Source organism: Callionymus lyra, chromosome 1 (genome assembly GCF_982586985.1).
Source record: "Callionymus lyra chromosome 1, fCalLyr1.hap1.1, whole genome shotgun sequence".
Classification (NCBI taxonomy): domain Eukaryota; kingdom Metazoa; phylum Chordata; class Actinopteri; order Syngnathiformes; family Callionymidae; genus Callionymus; species Callionymus lyra.
In genome coordinates this window covers 42,194,977-42,215,962 of record NC_141818.1, presented here as the reverse complement: position 1 = coordinate 42,215,962, position 20,986 = coordinate 42,194,977, and the positions used below count along the sequence as shown (strand labels likewise).

The window sequence follows — 20,986 nt, the reverse complement described above, 5'->3', positions numbered from 1 at the left end:
TTCAAGTGTGGTTTCATAATGAAAGTGTTTTTCTGTGATTTATATTTTGCTTAGTAATGTGTTTATGTGAGAATATTGTATTTTAAGGTGTTTGTCTATGTGTGGTTAATTAAAGAAGGTGTTTTTTCTGCGTAGGAACGTGTTTTAGTTTGTGTTTATGTTTTGAAAAAGGTGTTGTGTGTTTTTTAATGTTATTTTATATTGTAAAGGAATGTGTTTGTGTGAGTGGGATTATATTGTATGTACAGGTTTTGGTTTGCTTTTTAATGTGATTTTACTTTTCATATAAAGGTATTTTGTATATGTTTTAGTGTGTTGTGATTTTGCGTAAGAAGCTGTTTTAGGTGTTTTTTTAGGCATATGAAGGAGTTTTAGAGTGGGTTTTTTAGTTGCGTAGGAGGTGTTTGTTTGTGTGTTTTATCTGTGGTTTATAATGAATATGTAGGTATTTGTTTGTGTTTTGATGTTATTTTATGTTTCATATGACCTTTTTTTCTGTGGCTTAAAGTTTGCGTAACAAAATGTTTGTTGTTGGGTTTTACTGTAGTTCTGTTTTGCGTAAGAACGTGTTGGTGTGTTTTATTGGGTTTTTAATATTGTTTATGAACGTGTTTGTGTATGTGTTATAGTTGTTGTTTTATATTGTATATGAAGGGGTTTGTTTGTTTTCAAATTTCTTTGATGTTGAGTGTTTTGTGTGAATCTTAGTGTGGTTTTATGTTGTATAAGAGGTTGTCTGTTTTTGGAGGGTTTTATTTATTTGTGAAGGTGTTTGTGTTGGTTTTAATTTGATGTAATGCTTCGTTTTTTTCCGTGTAGTTTTATATGCATATGAAGGTGTTTTTTTTGTGTCTTTTAGTGTGGTATTATGTTTTGTAAAGGTTTTGTGAGGTTTTATATCGTATATGAATGTGTTTGTGTATTTTATTTGTGCTGATAAAGTGTATATATGAAAGTGCTTTAGTTTGGTTTTATGTTTTGTAAGAATGGTGTTTGTGTTTGTATGTGTTTTAGTGATGTTTTATATCGACTACAAAGATGTTTGTGTGTTTATATGTTGTGTTTAAAAAAGGTTCAGCCAGTAAGGAGTTGACAAAACCTGATTCCGATGATTGATTTTTGTGTTTTTGACTGAAAATCACGCCAACATCAAAACGGTTCATTCTGGCTCAACTTCTTAACGCCTGGTTCTGTCTGTGCAAGACTTTGTGGGTTTTTTTGTTCTGGCTCTGCAGACCAGGATGAGGTTTTTTGTTGAAACAAGGTCACAGATCAACTTAAATGCTCCGGCAAATAAACGACCCCCCCTCCCCCTCCATCAATGGTCAAAGACCCTCTTATGTGCGATTATATAATGTCTAGCACTTTTTTTTTAGAAACAACATTTGGTGTGTGTACGGTGGTCCCTCCGATCCTTCCCCATCCTCCTGAGCACTCTCTTGACCCCCGCGGGAGCAGCTGGGAGGTGGAGTCAGTCTCCTTCACCTGAAAGCTTTCTTTGTCAGCCGCCGCCTTATAGTTCCCCCTCGGACGCGCTCGGCTCCCCCAGACCCCGACCCTCACACTCCACGACCATGAGACCCTCCATCTCCCTGCTGCTCCTGGCGGCCTCGCTCGCCGCGGCGCTGGCCCAGACCGGCAACAACAACAGCGACGGCAAGCAGCGCGTCAACTTTGACGAGCCCATCCGGTTCAACACCAAGTCCAAAGACGCCTGCACCATGGTGGTGTCCCTGGCGGGCGACTTTACCCGCCTCAGAGTGTCCTGCAAAGGCCAGGACCCGGCTCAGTCCTACTACTGCGACTTCCAGGGGAAGCCCGGCCTGTGCCGGGCGTACGCCAACAACCCTCGCCACTACTTCACGCAGGTCATGTGGGAGATGAGGAAGCTGAGCCACGCCTGCCAGGGGCCCAAAGTCTTCCGCCCGCACATGTGCAAGAAGCTCCCGGACGAAGCCCAGATGACCTTCCTCTCCTCCTGGCCCAAATCGGCGACCCTTAAACCGGTCAAGCCCGGGCAGGAGACCCGGAGACCTGTGGCGCCGTCCCAACCCAAGCCGGCCACGACGGGCAAACCCGTCAAAGCGGTGAGGCCCGCGCCGGGCAAGGGGGGCGCCCAGGCCAAGAAGACCACTTTGAAGCCTGCAAAGACCACTACGGTGAGACCCACGGAGCAAGCCGGCGGCGACGCCAACCGACTCGCCGACGAGTACTGTTGGAAGAGCTTCCAGGGGATCTGCAGCTACGTCATCGGCTGGTTCCAGAAGTGAGGTGAGAGAAAGAAACTCTTATTCCTCCGTCCACGATGGAACCAAAAATGTTTTGCCATCATGGTTTTAGTGTGTGTGGAGTTGCGTCCTGGCTTAGATGAATGTGTCTCTGCAGGAATGCTTGTAGTTTGTATGATGGATTTTTTAAAGGTGTTTTTAGTTTTCTTTACTGCAGGAGTGTGTTTTAAATGGTGTGATCAGATTGAATTGTGATGTGATATTGAATGAAGGCGAATGAGGGTAGGTAAGTAAGTAATTTATATTTATAGAGCGTTTTTCGAGACCAGGGTCACAAAGCGCTTAAGCAATCAAAACAACACTCAATAAAATATATACTTAAAAGGTCAAGATAACACCGAGAACAACACAGGAGTCTCAGAAAATCAAGGAATGTGTTTTGTGTTTGGATGAAAAACAAATGCGTCCCTACTGTGGTTTTCACTTAACACTCTATTGCCCTGTGTAGCTGGGATGAAGTGAGTTATACACTTTCACCAGTTTTCAACAAACCCAGACTTTCTTTCAGGAGGAAAGTGTTCCAGACGCATGGACGACACTGAAGCGTCCGGACCAGGAGTGAAGTCACGACGAACTCTCACCACGGACGATTGTGATTTATGTGTGTTTTTTTGATTTGAGAATAAAAACGAGAGGTTGGACTCCTGGTCTGCCGTGTGGTTCTGTGAAGGACTCTTTGTGTCTGGAGCGGCGACACGTCTGCGGAGGAAGTGCTCCGGGGCCAGACGGCAAAGATAATATGAATGCAGAGCTGAGGGGAGGAAACACAGGAGCTCTTTGTGTGTGTGTAGGTCAGACACACACACACACACACACACACAAGGTATAAACACACCATCATCATTACACACTTATGAACAAAACACTGTGGATGAAGACACAAAGAGTTATACACAAACGTTTTTATTTAACCTGCAAAGACACCACAACATGTTATAAAATAATTTTCTATTAATGTCTTAATAAATGTAAAATTAATCAAATTTAAAATTAATAAACATTTACATTGATACATAATTTGCAGGTGGAATAAGTTACTACTTTACAATCGTAGGAAACGACCTTGTAATAAAAAGTTATATATATATGTCAAAAATATATATTTTATAACAGTTGTCTGCTCTAAAATGAGGGAATATATATATATATATAAAATCAATACAACAAACTGTTCAGAGTCAGGTAAGACATACAGAATAGACGTTTTTTTAAGGTTTAATATGTATTTTTATAGTTTAAAACATACTTTTTTTGCACCGCAGACCAGTTTAATCATGGCATTATATTCACGCTAATACAACTAATATATAATAATAAACAGCGCAAATTAATTTGTGTTTGAGTCAATAGTTTACAGGTTTATTTTCTGAGGAAGCATGACTAAAATTGTAAAAATAGTAGTGAAGTGTCAGAGGATTATGTTCCTTCAGAGAAACAAAATATCTTTTATCCAATACAAATGAATAAAAAAAGATAAAATCTATCAGCTGTTTTTTTCTTTCAAAGCAGTCTGGTAATAAAACAAATGCCCCAAACACTCATACCAGTCTCTGGACCGTTTTTTATTTGTAGTTTAATAAAAAAAAATAGTAAACATTTTGAAAAAAATGTTCTTATGGTTGGATTACATTTGTAGGTGATCATGGCTCTGTATTTAAATTCCTGATAAATAATATAATGAAAATACACTCTATTAAATAAATAATTGCAGTCTCTTGTAAAACCACATGATGGCGACATTGAGCTCTAATTAGAAGTCGAGGTTTATCCATATCCAGATTACTTTTGTACTTTTATATCTTCAGATCAGATATAATAGAATCAGACTATTTTATTTTCAGCGTTGTAAATAATACAATAATTAAATAAGAAGGCACACAAAAAAATACTTGTTCGAGTATTTAAATACGATTTTCTTAATACGCACTAATAAATGGAGCATTTTATTATTATTCTTTTTGTTTGTGGATTGAAATCGAATTCACATCTCATCTGAAAAATAAAAACGATGTGTCTATGAGATCAAAGCGTGTTAAGGCGAGTGTAGAGGGCGTGTGTAAGAGTGCGTGTGTAAGAGTGCGTGTGTAAGAGTGCGTGTGTAAGAGTGCGTGAGAACAAGCAGATGAAGCGCAGATTCACACACAGACCAGCATCACTCCGGTGAGTACAAGTGTTTTCGTCCAAGGTTGTTTTATTTCAAACTTTTAAATGCAGATAGAAGCTTTAATGTACCCAAAAATAGTTTTTTACAAATACTATTTGTCCATTTTTTTCGTTATTAACTTTGTCTTTTGCATCTTTGTTAAGAAAACTAAAAATAATATTTCTAAATCTATACTAGTAGAACACTATGTCCTGTTATACAATATCCACTTTAATTCGATTAAAAGTTTATTTAACTAACTATTGAAGCAATTTAGCAAATGTTAGCAAAGAAATCTTGCACTTTAAAAGATTATTTTGCTCAACAAAATTAGTTGATAACACACGAAAACTAGTTTCTGTAATAGTTCATGTATTTAGTTGCACTCGGACAACATCAATGCACTGAGTAACGGCATCACTGAAGGTCAGCAACTGTATTTTAATAAAGTAAATCAACTTTCAGTGGATATTCTTTATTCATTATGACCTCCTTGGCAGAAGAATGTTGACATCAAAATAATAGGAGGGAAAAAAAGGGAATAAACGGATTTATTTTTGTCACAATACTGTCGATATTCAACAGCACTGCATTGTTTTTAATAAATTTCAAATCATCTTCATCATTTGTATCATAGTTCTTAATATATATTATGTTTTTTGATAAAGTGTGTCAAATAAAACTATTATATTCTAATATTCACAAAGTTTGCTCATTTATGTGTTGCAATTAAACTTCCGGCCACTAGATGGCAGCGGTCATTTCGTCTTTCGCAGCTGTAGGAACAATGAAAACCCACCAAATCTCTGGGATGACTGAGGACGAGAGGATACTTACGACTCCAGCAGCTTTTAAAGTTGATGTTTGGACATATGTTGGTTTCAAAACAAATGAAAGCAGTTACGACTTAGTAAAGAGTCATGTGGCTTTTAAATACGCAACACTAGAGTCAAGTACTCGACAATACTACAAATATATCCTTGTTACTACAGTATCATCAGTTTTGTCCCTGAACAAGTTAATTGACAGATAGTTCCTGAACTAGTTGATATGATGAAAGTGAACTGAACGTAATGTATTTTTCCTGATGAACGCTTCTGTGAACGCTTTCATTCCGGTGTCTGTGAACGTCTCACTCTCTCTGTTCATCTTCGTCCAGTTGTCAGATTTCTACACTTACAAAACACACTGTAAACAAGTATTAATGTAATAAAAAACACCATCTGGCAACACTTTGCCTGCCTTTAAAAAAAAGAAAGATTCTGTACGTCAGGACCATGAACGCATCACTGTTACTTAATAGACATAAATGCTGCCCCGATGTAAATCTGGTGTTAAAGGTTCAAGATCCGGATCATGAACTTTCATTTTCATTCTTATATTCCCACTTTAAGGTGAGAGTCACTTATCTAATTGCATCTTATTCAATTTACATTTATTTAATTTATTCTATTCTGTACGGTATTCAACAACAACACAAACAATTCCTGTTGTTTTCTTACGATACTGACGATACATGTTTCATTGTTTCTGATAAGATGAGGAGAATCCGATGCATATTTTTTTATGTTAAAACTAATTTTTATCATTACTGTTTTTTGTTATATGTAGGCTTCAACAATCATTAAAAAAGAATAGCTTTTAGCAACATTTAAAAAAACTAGTTCATTCTTTTGAACATTTTAAAATTATGAACTATCAATTGAAACCAGTTTAAAATGTGTGAATTAAACTACCGTATTTTCCGCACTATTAGGCGCACCAGATTATAAGGCGCACCTTCAATGAATGGCCTATTTTAGAACCGTTTTCATAAATAGGTCGCACCGAATTATAAGGTGCATAGATAAAAGATACAGTCAAACGTTTGACTGGGGTTACGTTATGCATCCACTAGATAAAGCTGTGCTAAAGGGAACGTCAACAAAAAGTCAGATAAAGTCAAACTTTATTAAGCGTTCTGACAACTTTGTTCACTCCCATGGTAACGATGTTCAAATTATGTTTAAAAGGCTTCAAGCAGCAGCGCCTGAGACTGGTGTTGTGAGCAGACAAATGTTGATCGAGTACCAGAGAAGTTGAGCGCGTGTATGACGGCTAGAGCATAACTGGTTGAATGTGCAGCAGAGTTATATTAAGTGCACAACAACCAAGACGCACTCGCTCAAAACTGTGGCAGTAATCTCACTCCACAGGCGTCCACCATGATTTGTTGAACGTCGTTAATCCCACCCCTTGATGACGCAATGACGTATTCCACCCACGGCGTGTCGGCGCAGAGTCATAAGAGTGTTTGTAAACAAGTCACCCACCAGGTAATGTTCATATATAAGGCGCCCTGGGTTTTAAGGTGTACTCGTTTTTTAAGAAATTTAAAGGCTTTTAAATGCGCTATATAGTGCGGAAAATAAAGTAGTTCAAATAGAAATTGTATTTTCCCAACACGTAGTGCAATATATCCTGTCATTGCCCTTGTATCATGATACGTATCGTATCGCCAGATTCCTGCCGACACGCAGCCCTAATAATGTGTACTCTTGTGTTCCAGGTGTGTTTTCAAAAGATGTCGCTGACGTGGTCTCTCTCCGTCCTCCTGTTCCCGGTCCTCCTCCAGCTCCTGTGGATGTCGGCGTCCTCCGCGGGGAGAACCCAACCTCGGACCCGGGACGCCGGCGCTTCTCCCGTCGGGCGAGGCAAGTTCACCACCAGGGACAAGCTGCGGTGCACGTGGAGGTCGAGGGAGTCCGAGGAGGCGGTGAAGCTGTCGATCAAGTGCGAGAAGCCGGGAGCGAGCGACATCCGGTGCAGCTACGACGGCAGACCGTCGCTGTGCCCGAGCTTCCGCTCGCACCCGCAACTCTTCTGGAAGCAGGTGGCCCGGGCGCTGAAGAGGCTGCAGGGGAAGCTGTGCACGGACGAGCGTGCGCTGGTGAAGGCGGGCTCGTGCAAGCGGGCGCCAAGGGAGTCCCACTTCAGACTGGAAGCGCCGAGCGCGGTCAGAGGCGTCGCCGACGCCGCCGTCGCCACGCGACCGGTGGAAGCGTCCGCACCCACCGCCTGCACCAGGACTCACCGCCAGACGGCGGAGGAATACTGCAGCAACACGTGGGCGAGCGCGTGCACGTTCTTCCTGACGATGCTGCAGATGGAAAACTGTTGACGATAAACGTGTCTTAAACTTCCTCTTATGGTAACACTAGTGTAGTCGGTGACTCTGGAGCTACATTGACACGGAACTGTTGTCTCTTGGAATAGTGGATATTATTGCGTTGATGTCTGGAGCGAATAATAAACATATTTTTAAATATAAATCTGTGTTCTGTCATGAGAGTAACAGACAGTTTAATAACTGTAGCTATGTTTAATATAATATACTTAAAATTATTTAAGAAAAGATGGAATACCCAAAAGTATACGGAAGTGCCATCGGAAGATTAAATGGTTGAATTTTATTCCAGGCTGTTGCTCCTAAGCTTTGGAACGATCTCTGTGTTTGATGATCTACTGACTCCTTCAAGAAACATCTGAAGACCTTTTTATTTTATTTTTATTTTATATATACTTTTAAAGTATATATTTTAACTGTGAATTGTTTTTGATTGTTAAAGCTTTTTGTGACACTGGTCCAGAAAGATCTTTAGAAATAACCTTTACTTACTTACTTACTCACTTAAATCAATGCTTATTGGTTTGAAAAACTTAAAATTATCAAGAAAAGATTGAAGGTTTAGAACTTACATGAAACTTGTTTGATCTATTTTTATTTCTATCATTATATCTGTCCGAAACAAACTTTAGAATCTTTGAATCAAAATGAAAATCAACAGGATATAGAAGAAAAATGTGGGCTAGAATGACTTTACAAGACAGATGTCCACAGTTGGAACTTCCAACATTCCTTGTCCTCTGAAGACGATCATCTCCGCCACGATTCTCATTCCAACATACCAAGTTTGCCAATGACAGATGTTTTTGCAGCTGTTAAGTTGAGAAGGTGCTTTTTCGTCTGAGAGCTTGTCGTTCTTCTAACCTGTCGTCTCACACTGCAGACACCTGGAATCAAAACATTGGTTGCACACGTCCTCACTCTCCATCTGACACCAGCAGAGTCCAATAACAACGTCCCGCTGAGACCAGAATCTTGCTCCAGGACTCACCCCGATTTGATATCTGGGAATAGGATTATTGGGATTCAACTGAGTTCATGTCTCGCAAATCCAGCTGTGCATGTGACCTTCAAGACCTTTGAGCTCAACACTGCCACCATTTAATAAATAAATTCAATAGTTTCTATATTAAATGGTTTATTATTTTATCGAATAATATTGAATTTAATCATTTGTATAATTAATAGTTGATTTTTCTAATGAATACTTTTATAAACTTTATAATTTTTATATTTAAAGGTAATTTATTTTTTAAATCAAAAATTGTATTTTATTCTACAACACAATATATATTAAAATGTAATTTTTTATATTGTATATATATATATATATATATATATATATATATATATAAGGATTGAAAGGTATAAATACAAATAAAAAAAATCCATTTAAGAAATTGTATTTTTTAATTATTGTTATTAGAATATCGAACTCATTCATTCATTTTTTTTATTATTATTTTTTATTTTAAGTAAATTCCTTGAAACACATTTAAATGAAAAATAAATTCAACATTTCAAATGCTCAATTGAATTATTCAATATCCTAATTTCACTTATATATGTCCATACTTTGAAATGATTTGATGCTTTTATCTTGGTTCTATATTAAGTGCAAACTAGACTGTTTTGAACAGAGAGTCATGTTTTTCACCAACATGGGGGGCTTCAACTTCCTGTCCGTTACTGTTGCACATTTAAAGACAAAGGTCAGCAAATTGACTTAGACACGCATGGATGCACAGAAAAAACTTGATCAATAAAGTTTGTGATGTTCCCTGACATGACCTTAGATGGATGGATAAACCTCTTGATCCCTCTGGAGGTCTCCTTCGGGAAATAAGTTTTTCCAGCAACACAGCAACACAGACGATAGATTCATAAAACAAGAACAAAGTGCAATAAAAAGAAAGATGACACAATCTAAATCTAACATGGATCAAATAAATATAACAAAGAAACGGATAAAAAGATTAAAATGGAACAGATTTCAAATATTTGCCTTGAGGACCACACACTTTTAGACTTTAGACTTACATCACTGATCCAGCCTTACACCCCAGCTCGGGCTCTGAGTTCTGTGGATCAGAATCTACTTATGGTTCCTCGCACACGGCTCAGGACCAGAGGAGAGAAATCTTTTCAGGCTGTTGCTCCTAAGCTTTGGAACGATCTTCTTCTCTCTTTGCGCTTGATGGATCTACTGACTCCTTTAAGAAACATCTTAAGACGTTTCTATTTGTTCAGGCTTTTCCTTGAATTTCTCGAAACTCCTGTGTTGTTCTCAGTATTATCTTGATCTTTAAAGTATGTACTTTTTTGAGTATTGTTTTGATTGTTTAAGCGCTTTGTGACCTTGGTCTCGAAAAGCGCTATATAAATAAACATTACTTACTTACTTACTTACTTACTTTCTTTATTGTCATTGCACAGAAGTACACAGCAGTAAAAAACTGGCAATGAAATTTCTTTGCTTGGCAACCGTTTAAAAAACACAGCATAGGGTGATTGTATAAATATAAATATAATGTTAATATTAAGTTATAAATAGTGCAATATTATATAAACAGAATAAATACATGTTTTAAATATTGCAAATAATTAATGTATACAAAAGTATAAATATAAATAAGTTTAAAAAAAAAGTGCAACATATATATATATATATATATATACTGTATATATATATATAAATAGAACAAATAAATAATGTTTTAAATAGCGCGTTGCTTGAAGTTATATTGCATTCATCAGACGGATGGCGTGACACACACAACCTGCTGCATGGATAGAACTAGCAGCTCTAGGAAAACCAAACAACTAGTTTCAAGAGATGAATTTAGTGAATAAAAGTCCGAAAACAACTGCATAATCTACAAAAATACAAGAAAAGATTCTTTCATATGATGCAACAGACTCTTCTTCTCGTCCCTCGTCTGCACCATTTTTTTTTTTTTAGAATCCCTTATTAGTCCCGCGAGGGGAAATTCTGTAGTGCTTTTTACAACCCTCCCTTTGATGTGATCTCACGAGCGTATCCTGACACAACCGGACAGGAAGATTGTCCTGTAAATCCCACGCCATCTTTTCAGAGTAGAAGTGCGGCGGTTCACAAACGTGTGGATGAATCACACACATACCAGATCCAGGATTCCGTGCCTTTGTGAGTCTTTCGAAGGTGTGTGTGCGGAATCATCGGCATGTCTGGTCTCGTCCTTGTCGGATTAAACGTCTTCACAGGAATTATTGTTAGTATCGTAGCATCGACGCGAGTTTTCAAATCTTCCACTTTGTGGGTTGAAGCTAGCAACTTGAGCTAATGTGGCTAATAATGCCAGTCACTTCTTTCTTCCCTGAGAGTCAAGAATGCTAGTTTGCTGCGATGCTAATTGTTAGCAACAAATATCTGACAATAAACTCTACCTTTGTGGGTCTTTACTCTTAATTGTTTAAATTAAATAAAGGAAATATATATTTAAATAAACAATATATGTTGAGTCACAAAAGAAAAGCATTTTTATAATTGTAAAATTGCAAAATGTTTCAGATTTCACAATTAAGAAATGAGTATTATAAGTAACTGCAATCATTAGTTTGTAAGTAAGTAAGTAAAGGTTATTTGTAAAGCACCTTTCTAGACCAGGGTCACAAAGCGCTTGAACAATTGAAACCGATATACAGTTAAAAATACATACATATTAAAAACTCTAAAAGATGTTTCACAGAGGGAGAGGAAGATCCAAAGCTTAGGAGCAACAGTCTGGAAGGATTTCTCTCCTCTGGTCCTGAAGCGTGTTCAGGAACCATCAGTAGATACTGATCCACAGACCTCAGAGCCCGAGCTGGGGTGTAAGTCTGGATCAGATCACTGATGGAAGGTCTGACCATGAATAGATCTGAAAGTAAGAACCAGAATTTTAAAGTTGATCCTGAAAGAAACTGGAAGTCAGTGAAGAGTTTTAAGGATCGGAGAAATGTGAGTTCTTCTACTAGAGCGGATTAGAATTCTCGCTTCTCGAGTTTTGTATCAACTGCAGGCGAGACAGTGAGACCTTCTTGTTTAGACACCAGCATAAACTGTTACAATAGTCTACACGAGAAGACACAAACACACGGATTACAAGCTCCAGATCATGTTGTGACAACATTTCCGTAGTTTAGAGATTTTTCTGAGTTGAAGGAAACAGTTTCTGGTCATTTTTTTGCAGTGTTGTACTAGAGACATGTCAAATTCAACAGGTTTCTCAGGCTCAGTATCCAGTTCATTCTTCACGTTGTCATCATGTTAATCATCTCCTCTTGATCCAAGACCCTATGTTTGTCTTTAAGAAAACGGTTGAATGTCATGGTGTGTGGTGAAGAAAGAGCCGAGCCAAAAGACAGATCTTTGCATTTACTGGTCCATCTTCCTACTCTCATGGGTCATCATAGTAATCATTTCCTCTCCCAAAGAACAAAGGATACAAGATCACTTCAGTCATTTCATTTTTAAAAAGCCAAACTTTGAGCCTCCCTCAAGACTCCAAATATCATTATTTGAACTAAGAATCGAATGGAATGAAAAGCACTTGCAGCAGTTTCTGCAGCAGTGCCAGAGCACGCCTTCAGGAATGTGGGTTTAATGGATTTAAGATGCCACACGCCACTGATTATTCTTAATTCCTCTGGATTTTCATGTCACCTCATAAAAGTAGAAGAAGAAATGTTCCTCAGGTTCCGTGGGAGGGCGCAGACCTCTGCCAAGCATTCCATTTTCACCCACTGCGTAATTAAAAAAACATTGTGCTTTTTCTAACAACTTCAGAAAAAAGCAAGCTAGTGAACGTAAACACTGCTCTAGAAGTCGTCTGTGATATTGTGTGTTCAATATCGACCATAACCACAGCGAACCAAACACATCCCGAAGAACCGGACGAAACTCGCCCATCCACGAAATCTCACACCCCCAAAAAGAGTCGTTAAGAGGAGGAGCTGGACGTATTGTTGTTGCTGTGGCACGAGGTGGTCTGAGCCCACACCCTGTCCTTCTCAGCCTGTGATTGGTTGACCACTGCGGTGACAACCAGGACCAGGGTTGATCCTTTTCTCCCACGTCCTCCTGCCTTCCAGTGACATCAAAGATGGTAGCGCTTGTAGGAGCCAAGGTCACGACACGCACATTTTAATATAGTTTATCATTGTCTCAGCTTAACTTGTGTCAAGTTTATATCTATCACAAGGTCATTTTAAAGTTTTTTAGGTTTGATTTTTTTTAAACTATAATAGTCAAGCGAAGGGAAATGTTTACCCAAATAACTTGCTAGGTAAGCTAGTCGCTAGTTAGTCGTCATTCTGAGGTGGAATATGCAGCTTGTAACACTTTTTGAAGATTATAATTTTATTTCTCGTTGATACCGAATTACATAATAATAATAATAACAATAATAATAATCATTTGTTTATAAGGCGTATTTGCGCCCCCTTGTGTTGTGGTCGGACACGTGCTGAAGAAGTGGCGGTTGAATTATTTCCAGTTGATATTTGACTAAAACGTGGAGATTGTATTATAAGTATTATAGCTGTATAAAACTGTAATATCGTCAACTGCGTCTGCGAATGAACTGATCATGACACATTCTGACTGAAAACATCGCTACAGAGATCGATTGTGATCAATTATCAAAAAATAATGTTTCAATCTATATATTTAAATGCAGATAAAAATACATAAAATGCACGCAGATTATCAATTCACCGCTTATCCATTCAGTATAAGTTAATTTAGCATTTTAGTTGTTTTAATTCAAATAGTGGCTGCTTTACAGTAAAACACAACAGCTCCCTCTAGCGGACAATCAGAAGAGGTGGCCCGGTATTTGTTTTTTCTTTAAACTCCCAGAATCAATACATTTCGAGGTAACAACATTAAATAATTTATAATGCTGAATATCTGACTGCTAGTTTTGCAGCAGCACAAAGATCCGAGGTTCAAGTTTAGCAGGTGAAAGTAGTTGACATTACAGGACATTTTAAATTAACTGTTCGTTTGGTTATTATTATGTTTGTCTTAAAATCTCTGAATAAATGTCTTCCTCTCACAGTACAGATTTGCCGAACTGTATTTAAGGTTTTTTTTTGAAAATGAGTCACTCAGTTATGACAACAGATGAATATCAGATTTAAAAAAATAAATAAAGCAGATCAAACCAGTTGTACTTCATCAGTTGTTTTTTATTTGGTTCTGCCATACAAAGTGCAAACATACATTATTGTTAAAGTTAAACAGGAGTTTCATTCTGAGGAGATTAGCTGACAAGAAAGCGGCTTAGATGTCAACAAACGTTAGCTACCGTTTGGAATGATTGTTTTTTAAAAGACGTCGCGCACAAGTAACTAGTTGTCGCGATGGGACTTTTCTTTTTTTTTTGGTGGTTGTAAAAGAGGCACTTCAGGTGTGGTACTAGTGGTTGCCAACGGTTACGCGTCATCTCCTCCACAGAGCAACAGCAAGGCCTTGCGGTAGTCGCCACCGGTGTCCCCCTGTACAGAGCACACGATGGTACAATGGATGCCACGCATGTGTGTGTGCATGTGTGTGTGCGTACCTTGATCATGGAATGCAGGGAACATCCAAAATTCCTGCGGAACTCCTTCCTGATGTCCATCAAGTCCACCTCACTGCGACTGACCATCACTCTGATCAGAGTGTTGTCGTCAGTTCCTGCTCCCTGTGATACAAACCATCATGAACTTGCTCTGCGTTGCTCTTCAACAAACATCTGAACCAGTTTTTTTTCCCCCAACCAACCTTCATGGCGTAGTAAAGAGTCTCGGCGAAATAGCCAGGAACGCTGCGAGCGCACTTCACTGTAAACCCGAGGAGAAAATAAAATAAACAAAAAGTTCTTCCTCTCCATCCTCGTGCGACTCACCGACGGCGAGCAGCAGGTCTTCCAGAGCCCCCGAGGTCTCCCTCTTGATGGTCTCCTCCATCTCGTAGCCGGACAGCTTCATGTACTCGGCGAAAACTGAGCGCAAACACACAGAAGAGGCGTAAGTGTCGGTTTCAGCGGTGGCTTCAGTCGCCGTCACTCACCGAGCCTCAGGTGCTCCGCGCTCCTGTTGCCCAGGAGGGTCACGAAGGTCTGCTCGTCGGTGCCGAACTTCTCCTCACCCGCCTTGAACAGAACCTGCAGGAACCGAGGAGGAGGAACTCGTTCGGTTACCGACGCCGTGGAATTTTTTTTGAGGAATATTCGCTGTTTTCATGCAGAGATTCTCAGTCAAAGCGAGTGTGTGTTTTTGCGTGTTAGCCGTTGGACACGTTCATCTTGGCGTGGCAAATCAAACACGGTAGTAGAAAGATCCTATTCATGCAGAGAAGCCGTGTTTACTCCTGGCAAACCTACCTGAGCGTCGCTCTGGACGTGCTCGTGCTGGATCCCCTTCTGCTTGTTGGCCTGAAGGAGGAAAGAGTTACTTTTTCTGTAGACCAAAAAAAAAAAAGAAGAGGAAGACATGGACGGAGATTCACCTGGAGGATAATAACCAGGAGCCTCTTGAAGTGCCCGGAAGTGTCTCCAGAGATGTCCTCCTCCAGATCGTCATCATACTCTGAACCACCAGAAATATTTTATTATAATAACATTAAGACTTTGTGTATATATATTACATTTATTTTTCTAATGGCTCATGACTAAAAAAAGCGTTTGTGTCTATGTCTTTTTAATTTATATGATGTTGTTAATAATTGTGTATTTTGCAAACTTTGAAGCAAAAGAATAGTATATATTTAATAATAATGACAATTAAAAGTGAATTATAAAGCAAAATGATATCCTTCAGTCTCAAATGACTCTTTGTGTATTCAAAAGTCAAAAGTATCCAATTTTTCTTAATTAAATTTCTCCCAATACAAAAAACATATTTTTTTCTAATGTATGTCTATTTTATAATTAAATAAAATGTTTAATTTGATGATATGTGACTTTTAAAATGTCATGATTGTTAATAATAGTGTATTTTTGCAAGTCGTCATCATAAACAAAAAATATTAAAACTTAATATGTGTAGGTTTTAGTCTATAATAGGATTGTTGACTTTTATTCATGTGCTTCTATTAAATAGTTGTATTAACATCTTAGAAATGAGTAAAAATAACACTGTAAAATATCTGGATTCTCATAAAGACATGTGTAGAAAAACAGATTCTATGTTTCATTCATGAATTTATGAAATGTAACTTTTAAAGTATGATACTGATAATAATTTTGTGTTTTTGCATAACATACTTAGAATAACAAAAAAGAAAACATTTTATTGGTGGCAATAAGATACGTGACAATGAAACATAACTTATAAATAACCCTTTCTTATATAATATTAGTTTACAAAGTATTTTTTTAATGTTTTATCAACATTTTAAAGTTCTTAAAGGAATGTGTTTTTGAACTCTCCTAATGATACATAACAAAAGCCAGTGTTGGAGTCTCGGTTTAAAATTATTCTTTGAAAATTAGTTTGTAGTTCTGCAAAACGGCCACCAGGGAGACCACTCAGCAGTCACGTCATTGAAAACTTTCACCTTAATAAGAATTTTAATTGATAACAAATGTTGGTGTTTCCTACCTTGCCTGTAGGCGGCCACCATCTCCTTCACCTGCTGACATGTTCTGGAGGAGAGAATCTCCACCAGCACCTTCTCATCTGTCCCAGCTCCCTGAAGAGTAAACATGGAAACATCTCACGTTACTATTAATCTTACACATCTCGTAGTTTATTTATGTCTTTTTTTATCACGTGCTTTCATTTCCCAAACGTCATGTGGATTCAAACAAACCTTGATGGCGTCGCGGATGGACTTGACGTCGTAGGCAAGGGGAGGAGTCATCAGGGCCACGACCAGGGACTCAAACTTGCCGCCCAGCTCGGACTTCAGATTATCGATCAGATCCTGGAATTCATAACGTGGATATTTGTAGTATTGTCGAGTACTTGACTCTGGTGTTGCAGAACATACAGACAACAACTAAAATATAGTATCCTCTAGTCCTCAGTCATCGCTGGGATCATGCGGGATTTCAATGTTCCTTAGCTGTGGAGGACGTAATGACAGCTGCCATCTAGTGGCCTTAAGTTTAATGGCAACACAAAAATAAAAATAAAACACAGTTTTTTTTAATTTTAATTGTAAATAAAATTTAAAAAATCGAATTATTTTATTTTGAAACACACTTGTAAACCATAAAAACAAAAAAAAATTGATTTTAAAGTGAAGAAAATGGTTGATATATAGTGTGTGTTGATCTTTTCAAACACCCCTAACAAACTAATGGATTGTTCTTTGTTGTTTTTGTTAATAAAACGTGTTATTTCTGGATCTGCACAAACCTTTCCGAACAGAGTCTTGTAGGTGTTCTTGATCTCCTGACGCTGAGCGTTGCTGCGAGCTATCAGGAGCTGCAAGATGGCCTCCTCATCGGTTCCTATGGCGACAAATAACACGTTTACCCAGCTGTTCATTTTTGTTGTTCGCGCTCACGATAATCACATACACACAGAACGACCATCGGCGTAAACACGCATCAGCTGCGGAGAAGTTCTAAACAAGAGTCTCATATTTCATTTTGGCTCGTGAGCTCACAGTCAGCTGATGGTAATCGTTCAGTCTTGATGCACGACGGCTCTTTACGAGTTTTTCTAAAACTACCTTGAGGTTAAAAATTCTCCGGAAAACCTTCAACCGCTTACAACTTCCCCTTTTAAACATGACGTCATCAAACAGTCCTTAAAGATACAGCGTTTAACTTGGATACACTGATGAAGAAGAACAATAGGAAGCAATGTTTCAACCGTACTTTTTGTTTTTAACCTCAAAAGAAAGAAAATATCTCACCGAGTCCCTTCATGGCCTTGTGCAGCACTTCAGCATCTGCACTGGCGTTGAAGTTTCCACTCGGTCTGACTGTTCCCCTGTTGGCCTGCGATACAAAACACATGCCTTTGGATTCAAGAGGCAGGAAATCCTCACATTTTTAAGCATTGATAGGTTCTTTTTTTAAGGACAGTCCAATGCTTAGTTACTATGTAGCTCAGACATGCAGGCCTTTTGTAAAACTATAAATTGAATTTATCAATATATTTTTGTCATTATTCATCAGTAGTCATAATATATTTAACTTCTATTTATCTTCCTTTTTAATTTAACTTGTCAAAGTAAATCCAAAGAAAACAAAAAAACTTTGAATTTTGTCCAACAGTTGAAGTATTTCAAAACTCAGTGCTGCAGTTAGATAAATTAACTAACAATAACAAGTACAATTGTCTGGATACATTTAAAAGAAAACTGTTTTCTTTGAACGGGAAGATCGTAAACTTTAATAAGAAATAGTAATTTTTTACCATCATATGCGTGTAATGTTATCATTTTTTTAATCATTTTATTTACATTATTTTAACGTATTTATCTTTTCTTTTTTTTTAAATTTCAATCCATTACATCATTCCGTTATTTATGTATTTTAGATTTGATTAAATATGCATGTGTGTATGTATTCATGAAGATATATATGTGTATTTGTATGTGTACATTGCGCTTTTTATTATTTTCTTGTAATAACAATGTGTTACAGGGATTTTTTTTTGTATACAACTTTATTTTTGAATGCTGGTCCATCTTTAAGCTTTAAAATCAATTAAATTGTCCCTTAAAAAATCCCATTAAATAAAATAGATTAAACATGATTTTAATAAAAATGATTGTGTAACTGTTAAAGGAGTAATCACATCATAATGAGCTTTTTATTCTATGAAAAAATAACTCTACTCCTGAGAGGATCAACTCCAGGAAGCAGTTACAACATCAATACTTGAAACAATGGATGTGAGTGAAGAGAGACAGCGGTCGATACGAGAGGGAGATCATTTATCCGTGATCGACTTTTAAAGTGAGATAAAGCAGTAAATATTGATTTTTTTTTTCTTCAGATGGTGAAATGTGACTCAGACACTCCCTTCAACCGTCCCAGGGTGGGTCGTGTTATTCCACAGGAAAACCTCGAAAATTCTGGAACGAAAATAATCTGGTTTCTATGTCTGACTATCCGTGGTCGTGGACACGCGGTCGATCTAATCAACCCACGGCTGTTTGGAGGGAGTTTTTGGAGAGAAAAAAAAAAAGGAGGCTGGATTGTTTCAGATCCACTGGAATGTTTGACTGCAAGTTGTCATGCGGGTCATATGTGGACGAACAAGCTCGGACTAGACCTGAGGGGGTCGGGGTCTTTATGTAAAGAGACGGTGACAGCATCTTATCTACCTTTTTCTTCTCCACCTCAGGTTCCCATGGTTACCGGCCACATAGTTATTGTCCTTCGCTATCGAGTCGGTTTATTGCTTTATCGGCTGTGATAAGGATATTTTTTAATTATTAACTGCCCACCGTTATGATGCTGTCGCACAGACCACACCTCACTAAAGGTCATTTTATTGCATTACTTTTACCTTTATTTATGACTTTTATTAACAAAAATAAAAGCTATAAATACATATAAAAGACATTTTAAAATTGGAATAGCATATTTTGATTAAATATACATGATTTGATTTTTATTTAAATAGAAATATATACAAGTATGTGCCCAAATATGAGTTTTAAATCCATGTATTAATGTTTCCTTGTCTGCTTCCCATGAGCCTCTTCTTTTCCACGAACACCTTTGCAATCACAACATCCACTAAAGAGCCGACAACAAAGAAGACGTTTGCCTTACATCACCGCTAAATCCCTATTTAAACATGGATTATTGGCTACACTTTGGATTATGGTACACAAATTACTATTACTAAACACGTTATTTAGAAGTTTAAGCGTCATAATAGCCCGTCATAAATCATAAAAACAAATACTTAAAAGGGTTTATTCAATACTAACCTAGGGTTCACTCAATAAACCGATTGTCGTCATTCAATAAAAATATAAATAGTATATTAAGGGTTGATGTGTGGGTTTAAACAGCGCATGTTTATGACACACAAGTCAATCTGTTTCTCTTTAAGAGATAGACGCCAGACACAGAGGTTTTACACCAGGGAACCACCCAAAGGAAGAGAGTCCACATGAGTCACACTCACAACTTCAAAACTGCACTCAAAGAGGCTTTTGTGAGCATGCGCAGAACTGTCAAATTTTCTTTAAAACAATAAACAATTTTAAAAAAAATTAAAAATCCCTTTGGTTGCGTAACTTAACACATCAGATTCTTGCACCAGTGAAGACACGTTGACTGGTACCGGCTGTCAAGCGGTTTATGAAGCAATAATGTGGGCGTTGTCGCTTTACTCTTATAGACATTAGCATAAATAACGGATTGTAGCTGCGCCTCGACGTTATTACGGTACATCCAGACCATCGTCATACGAGGATAAAACTCACCATTTTTTGGACGAACTTTTTTTCAACAACAGGGAGAAAAAGGGGTGGGTTTCCTGGCAAAGACAATAAAAGTGCAACAAGTTTAGTTGTCGTGTTTCGCTCCAGGAACTGAATCCACAGGTAAAAAAAAAAACTCGTCACGTCTCACCTGAAGAGTTTTCAGCAGGTAAAGAAAGTTGAAACTTACCGTAAAGATCTCGGTGACAGAGAGAGAGAGAGAGAGAGAGAGAGAGACCCGGCGCTGAGCAGTTGAAGAGGAAGAAGGACGGAACCTCCGGGTCGGCTCGGAAAAAGGCTGTGCGCGTGTGCGAGCGAGCGCGTGTCCGTGCCACACCCAGGTGGGCTCAGTGTGACGAAGTGAAGGATTCTGGGAAATGTAGGTTCTGTTTGCACAGAAGAGCAACGTGAACTTTACATAAAAAGGGAGGATACGCCCCTGTTAAAGTGAATATAACGTTTTAAACTACTTCGTAAAATGGAATATATGTTGTAAAATGTTAGATTTATTAATTGAAAGATACATTTGCAGTGTTTTCAATGACCTTTATTACCCTGAAAGGTCAACTAACGTGTTGATTTAAGTGTATCTTAAATATATGTTGGACTCTATTGTATCATCAGTGTGTCTCTTTTCATTGAAATATTTACATTTGTAAATGTGTTAAAGCCCCGCCCACTGAAAACACTTTTTTTTCTTCTTCTGGAGATTAAATCTTGTTTACCATAACCACGCTCTCTCTCTGCTGTGATTGGTCAAATATCTGAGTTTGTCACCGCATGTAAGTAAGTAAGTAATTTTTATTTATACAGCGCTTTTCCAGACCAGGGCCACAAAGCCCCAAAACAATCAAAAAAATATTCAATAAAGTATATACTTTAAAGGTTAGGATAAAACTGATAACACAACAGGAGTTCCAGAAAATCAAGGAAAAGCCTTAACAAATAAAAACGTCTTAAGATGTTTCTTGAAAGAG

General features: G+C 37.9%; 3 protein-coding genes across 3 annotated transcripts; 2 read left to right on the top strand and 1 right to left on the bottom strand.

The window, feature by feature from the left end:
- The first annotated feature begins 1,557 nt into the window (after positions 1–1,557).
- On the top strand, positions 1,558–2,927 carry fgfbp2b (fibroblast growth factor binding protein 2b). The gene is made up of 2 exons (XM_087784313.1): positions 1,558–2,271; positions 2,797–2,927. Exon 1 carries the CDS (start codon positions 1,575–1,577, stop codon positions 2,268–2,270), a length of 696 nt encoding a protein of 231 aa, XP_087640439.1. The 5' UTR covers positions 1,558–1,574; the 3' UTR covers position 2,271; positions 2,797–2,927.
- A 1,494-nt stretch (positions 2,928–4,421) lies between these two features.
- fgfbp1b (fibroblast growth factor binding protein 1b) lies at positions 4,422–7,742 on the top strand. Its single transcript, XM_087784301.1, has 2 exons — positions 4,422–4,448; positions 6,980–7,742. The coding sequence occupies exon 2, from the start codon at positions 6,995–6,997 to the stop codon at positions 7,589–7,591; it is 597 nt and encodes a 198-aa protein (XP_087640427.1). The 5' UTR covers positions 4,422–4,448; positions 6,980–6,994; the 3' UTR covers positions 7,592–7,742.
- Positions 7,743–13,789: 6,047 nt separating this feature from the next.
- anxa5b (annexin A5b) lies at positions 13,790–20,335 on the bottom strand. Its single transcript, XM_087808221.1, has 13 exons — positions 20,200–20,335; positions 20,013–20,065; positions 17,475–17,559; positions 16,970–17,064; positions 16,419–16,532; positions 16,208–16,298; positions 15,114–15,193; positions 14,989–15,039; positions 14,676–14,769; positions 14,512–14,607; positions 14,388–14,446; positions 14,185–14,307; positions 13,790–14,119 (listed from the first exon to the last, which is right to left on the bottom strand). The coding sequence occupies exons 2-13, from the start codon at positions 20,013–20,015 to the stop codon at positions 14,057–14,059; spliced, it is 954 nt and encodes a 317-aa protein (XP_087664347.1). The 5' UTR covers positions 20,016–20,065; positions 20,200–20,335; the 3' UTR covers positions 13,790–14,056.
- Positions 20,336–20,986: the final 651 nt, after the last annotated feature.

Coding starts and splice junctions, on each gene's coding strand:
- fgfbp2b (XM_087784313.1), top strand. CDS start 1,575: ATGAGACCCTCCATCTCCCTGCTGCTCCTGGCGGCCTCGCTCGCCGCG.
- fgfbp1b (XM_087784301.1), top strand. CDS start 6,995: ATGTCGCTGACGTGGTCTCTCTCCGTCCTCCTGTTCCCGGTCCTCCTC.
- anxa5b (XM_087808221.1), bottom strand. Junction 16,299..16,418: donor CCATCCGCGACGCCATCAAG/GTTTGTTTGAAT, acceptor TTTACTCTTCAG/GGAGCTGGGACAGATGAGAA. Junction 14,120..14,184: donor CCCTGCATTCCATGATCAAG/GTACGCACACAC, acceptor TGCTCTGTACAG/GGGGACACCGGTGGCGACTA.